Source organism: Helianthus annuus, chromosome 6 (genome assembly GCF_002127325.2).
Source record: "Helianthus annuus cultivar XRQ/B chromosome 6, HanXRQr2.0-SUNRISE, whole genome shotgun sequence".
NCBI classification, from domain to species: domain Eukaryota; kingdom Viridiplantae; phylum Streptophyta; class Magnoliopsida; order Asterales; family Asteraceae; genus Helianthus; species Helianthus annuus.
The window spans coordinates 46257170-46262870 of NC_035438.2; the positions used below are offsets into that span (position 1 = coordinate 46257170).

Consider the following 5701-nt stretch of genomic DNA (forward strand, 5'->3'; position numbering starts at 1 on the left):
TTGGATGCGTTTTATATAATATACTTAAAAAAATTATTAAATAAGATACAAATGCAGAAAAAACTATAGTCACAATTGTTAATATATTTTTGTAACACATGAAAACAATTTTTCTTCCATCACAAATCCCATAACATTTTTTTAGTTCATGTTATTTTATTCTTTATAAACAGAACTGAGCGACTTTATTAAAATAACATAAATTAGAAAAAAAAACATAAAATCAAACACACACACACTTGTACCTTTAGCATTAAACCTTGTACATCCTAGGCTTATAAAACATCAACAGAAGCCAACGGTTGCAGTTCCCCGCCCTCCTTTCACGTGTTGTTCTGCATCTTCTTTTCTTTCTGTTTTGCTATTTTATCCACCATGGACGGCAAAAAGAAAGCAACTTCTTCTTCTTATTCTTCCTTCACAAATGACCTTTTCGGATCAAAAGAATCACCAGCTTCATCTTCCTCTGGTCTCTTTCATTCCATTTTCCCCCCTCCCTCAAAGGTATGCTTACATCGTTTTCATTTTCCGATTCAGTTGTATGAGAAACATATGTGGTTGGTAACAGATCACTATTGAATTTGAATTTTGATCGACAAGTAATTCCGGAGGTTTTGACTTCGTGATTGAATTTTTACGGTGCTTGAAGTGAAGGAAAAGTGTTTAATCGAAAGCCTGTGAAGGTTTGGGCAATTGGTTGCTGATTTAAGAATTTCGAGTTGCTTGTTAACTAAAAGTTACAACTGATCAAAGCCTAATAAATTTTTGTTGTTTGGTGAAACTAGAATAAAATTGTTATAAACGTAAATTAATGTTAAGTATAATTATATATTTCTATGGAAAAAAACAAAATTTATTATTATTATTATTATTATTATTATTATTATTATTATTATTATTATTATTATTATTATTATTATTATTATTATTATTTCATATCTAGCATTCATTTGAAGTTTCCACATCAAGACACCGCACATTTGCTGAAAATATGTTTTTTATTTTTTATTTAATTTATTATTATTAATGTTATTATTTTTCTTTTTGGTAATACGAGGCTTAGTTTGAATTCGGCTAAAAAGTCAATTTGGCTAAAAGGTGTAAAAAATATTTTTAGTCATGTTTTAAATTTATTATACATGGTTTTATACACACATATCATATCATGGCTAAAATTTTGAAACATAATGAATTTAGGCTATATTCATCCATAACCTTCTTCAACCTAACCTTTTAATAAAAAAACTAATTTCTCTCTTTTCCACTTACACAACACAACCCAACCTACCTCAACCTTCTACTCACATTCACAACCCAACCTTTAAAACATTTTTTATTAAATATATATTTTGCTTATTATTTATCCATAAATGTGTTAAAAATAATTACAATTAATATTTTCATTTGACATCGATTTGTTTTAAAAGTAAAATAGATAACAACAATATAAGAAATCTTTTAATAAAAAAAAACACATACATTTATCAAACATATGGAAAAACAAAGATAATGCATTTTTTTATAAAAAAAATTAATTAAAAAACTCGTTTTTGATAAAATTTACATCGATATGTTCACAAAAAAAAAAGTCAAACAATACTGTGTTTTCAGATTTTTTAATAATTAAATATTAAAAAGTTATTAATGAAAATCATGTTTTAGGTAGAATTAATTGTTATAAAACAAAAATGAAAACATAATTATAAAAGTAAACATTCACTAGCCAACGTGTGGCATCTTCAAAATATTAAAAAAATCCCCTACCAAAGTTGACACCACACAACCTGGTCGTGAGATTTAAATGATTTTTTTTTTCACTTTTTGGCCAATCAACCAAGCTTTTGGTCACCAATGGTTGTAGCCTTATAAGACCTTTGGGTGTGGAGGAGTGGAAAGGGGTGTGCGTTGATGTGGCACCTTGACCACAACGTGGAACACCGCCCCCATATGTTGTGGACCATGCGCATGGTTGGTTGGCCCGGAGACCTCCATGATGATGAGGGTTGTCTTGGAAGGTGGGTGTGTGGCGTGGGGGACGACCATTGGGCGAGGTAAAGTGAGTTTTTTATGTTTTTTTTTTATTATTGAATGGGCGTGGAGTTTAGATGTGAAAAGTGGAACCACGTCTCTATGCATGAAAATTGTATAAATATGATGTGACACTGAGGTAGAGAGCGGCTAGCATTAAAGTGAAACCACAACACACATTAAATTTAAAGCATCGTCTTTAAAATCTGTTTACACTTGCACGCAAAATTGACTTTTTAGAAATATATGTATTACTTAACTGAATGTCGATCTTTATATGTCGGTTTCTTTATAGGCTTATATAAGGGACCATATAAAATCTCAAGAGGCCGAGAAGAACTATGATTTTGCATCTAGACAAGGTTAGACCATACGTAAGAGTACCTTATACTTCTATTTTTTATTTTGCGCTGATACGTGACGTGAATTATTATTATTATTATTATTATTATTATTATTATTATTATTATTATTATTATTATTATTACTATTACTATCACTATCACTATCACTATCACTATCACTATCACTATCACTATCAATTGTCAATTGTCGTTGGCGTCGTTGTCGTCATCAGGTTAGTGTGGATATATTCAATTAATATTTTTCTGTTTAATAAATAGAAAGTATATATTCAATATGATTATAAGTTGTATTATTCATGACCAATATGATCTTATAATAGTGGATTAAAAGTTATTTGTAATCAAACATCCTACTTGCGCGCATGTCATGTGTAATCAGTTGCTAGTGAATCTATGTTACCTTACAAGATAAAAGAAAGAACCTTTACTATCTACTAATTATGCTCTTGGTTGACGTATGAACATAAACTCAAAGCCTAGAAAATCAAGAATACATTTTATTTACATTTATGTCTTTATGCATTGAAAAAGTATCTATTCCATACATACTAATGAAAAAAGATACCTACACGGTAAAAGTATATCCATTCCCTTTCTCTTGAATGTCAAATTATTGTATACACATCACTCTTTATCTAAACCGGGCCGAACTGACTGGTCAGACTGATGTGAACCGGCTACATAATCTGTGGGGTTACCTACATTATTCCATTTAGTTTTCAGCTAATCTCTTACAATACATAATTATTTTCCATCCAGCTTCTGTGGATAATGAAGACAGGAGTCCGAATCTAAAGGCGGATACGAGTCCGTTTTATCAGCAAGAAACACCACAACCGTGTCATCTCAGCTCCTCAATATACTATGGTGGTCAAGATATCTACACTAATCCTTGTATTACAAAGAACAACCCTGGACATTCAACAGTAAGTCAATGCAATCATACACTTTATATTTATACAGTTGAAAGTCTACAAAAAGAAAACCCTAATAAGTGTCAAATAGTGGTGGCAATATGGACAAATGGGTAACATCCACTAGAAAGAGTTGTAATTTTCATCAGTCACAAACACTAAAAACTGTTTGTGATTGCAGCAGTACACCAAAGATGGAGAAGATGATGGGCGTGCGTCACGAGGAAACTGGTGGCAGGGTAAGATATGCTACAATCCATAACAAAAGTTGACTGTTTTCAGTAACTTACATTATTGTTATCCTGATTTTAGGATCACTGTATTACTAGGAGTTAGGACCACACTACTATCTATATGACGAAACAAAACTGAGGTTACTAGGTAAGTTTTGTTTTTCAATGCTTGTAACAAATGTGCGTTTACCATTTGCTGACGGTTTCTAACTTTCGTTAAAACCGTTGCTAATACTGCTTTGTGTGGTAGTGTTTGGGCAGTACCCCTCTAAATTTCTAAGATCACATTCATGAAAGAAGCAATGTTGCTTATAGTTGTGGAAATACCCTGCATGATGCGCACGAAAAGATATCGACACTTGTTTTATTAAACATAACTGAATATTTATACTATAATTTTTTAAAGGTTAATGAATGCAAATTATTAGAAAAAAAATTAAAATTAAATAAAAGAAATTATAAAAAAAGACATAAGTTGGTATTCATGCTAGTTGGTTTCTTAAATAAATATATAATAAATAAATATGTTATTCGGTCTAATCTTATTATTTGCAGGTAAGAGTGGAGAAAAAAGGATAGCTCGATGATCTATAGGACAAATGATAGTGTTTCCATATATATTCAGTATCAAATAAAAACTAAATGTTCATTAAAAAATGGAAACACTATTCTTAATGGCTCATTTTAAATGCACATTTGAAAATGGAAGTTAATGCATCCAAAAAGATGCATTAAGATCCAATCTCTATTTGTGCATACGAAATGAATGAATAGTTGGAACAGTTAAAACTAAATATTTAGTTTTTATTAAAACTGTTTATATATGTATAATGTATATGATATGCTGGTCATGTAGCTTTTTTTAGCATAGAATAATCGCTCCTTTGATGGAGATTGTGACTTGAAAGTTGATGTTGCGTGTAAGTTATACTATCTTAATGTTCGATAAGTTCTTAAGTTTTACCAATATCTTATTTTAATTAATGTCAAATCTTGATATTTTATTAGTTATTACGGCCATGTTTGGATGAGCTTATTTTACTTTCTTATTAGGGTGAGGGGGGCACTCCCCTAAGAGGGGAGTCCCCTCTCTTACGCACACCCAATCAGGTTATGCCACGTCAACTCCCCTCTTAAACTTATCTCACACCTCAATTTGATGGCGGCACTCCCCTCTTAGGTGACTTGTTTTTTTTATTAAAAAAAAAAATTCATTGGTTGATTGAATGGGGGGCCCACCTTCTCTCTCCTCCCCTCTTCGGTGCCTTCTCCCCGATCATGGTCCCCGATTTTGGCTCCCCGCCTTGACAGCGGCACTCCCCTCTCGGCAAAAGTGGTCCCCGAAGGTGCCCCGGGTGCCCTTATGACTTATTAACTTCTTGAAAAAGAAGTTTTTGTGAAATGGTTTTTGGGTAAGAGGGGTAGGGGTGGTCATCACTTGTACAAATTCCATCACTCACAACATTCAATCAAGTTCTGTCATGTCATCAACCATTATTCCAACACTCACAACCTTTTTTAGTAGAAATGGTCATCACTTGTGATGAATTCCATCACTCACAACTTTTTTTTTTAAATTGTAAATTAACAATAAAATACTAAAATTATAAATTATAAATTTCATTTAAATTAAAACATACTAGTTCAATTAAACATACTAGAAATATTTTAGATTATAATATTTTAGACTACAATTAAAAAAATATATATAAAGAAACTCTACTCCTCGACCGAATTAGAAAATTCCAAACCTAAAGAACCTACTAGTTCGATTAAATCGTATCTCAACCAAAACTGAGTTTCTTCATCACGTAACTGTTGTTGGATATTTTCGGGAACGTGAACTTGTGTAGGAGGATCCGGCACCCAATCTGGAGATATTGCACGTCCGTATTGTTTAATTAACATATTGTGCAATATGATACATTCATATACTATGCTATGTATTGATTTCTTATTCATCACACGAACCGGTCGGCTTAGAATGCCTCATCTATCCTTTAAAACACCAAAAGCACTCTCAACATCTTTTCTTGTCGATCCTTGCAACTTTTTGAACGCCTTTTCTTTAGCCTCGACAGGAAATGAAGGAGCTTTCACAAAAACAGACCATGATGGGTAGATACCATCCACAAGAAGAAAGCCCCGTCTGTAATATCAT

At 32.0% G+C, this 5701-nt stretch overlaps 1 protein-coding gene across 4 annotated transcripts; it reads left to right on the forward strand.

The window, feature by feature from the left end:
- The first annotated feature begins 289 nt into the window (after positions 1 to 289).
- Positions 290 to 4509, forward strand: LOC110865405. 4 transcript variants are annotated; one of them, XR_004860806.1, is made up of 6 exons: positions 290 to 504; positions 2324 to 2390; positions 3153 to 3319; positions 3489 to 3546; positions 3620 to 3688; positions 4096 to 4509. XR_004860806.1 is itself a non-coding variant. In XM_035974564.1 (5 exons), the coding sequence occupies exons 1-5, from the start codon at positions 376 to 378 to the stop codon at positions 3634 to 3636; spliced, it is 438 nt and encodes a 145-aa protein (XP_035830457.1). In that variant the 5' UTR covers positions 290 to 375; the 3' UTR covers positions 3637 to 3693. The 4 variants fall into 4 exon arrangements, 1 of the variants encoding a protein (XP_035830457.1); XR_004860807.1 differs by having other exon boundaries at positions 3492 to 3546; XR_004860808.1 differs by lacking the exon at positions 290 to 504 and adding an exon at positions 1690 to 2051.
- The last annotated feature ends 1192 nt before the right edge of the window (positions 4510 to 5701 follow it).

Coding starts and splice junctions, on each gene's coding strand:
- LOC110865405 (XM_035974564.1), top strand. CDS start 376: ATGGACGGCAAAAAGAAAGCAACTTCTTCTTCTTATTCTTCCTTCACA. Junction 505..2,323: donor TTTTCCCCCCTCCCTCAAAG/GTATGCTTACAT, acceptor GTTTCTTTATAG/GCTTATATAAGGGACCATAT. Junction 3,320..3,488: donor ACAACCCTGGACATTCAACA/GTAAGTCAATGC, acceptor TTGTGATTGCAG/CAGTACACCAAAGATGGAGA.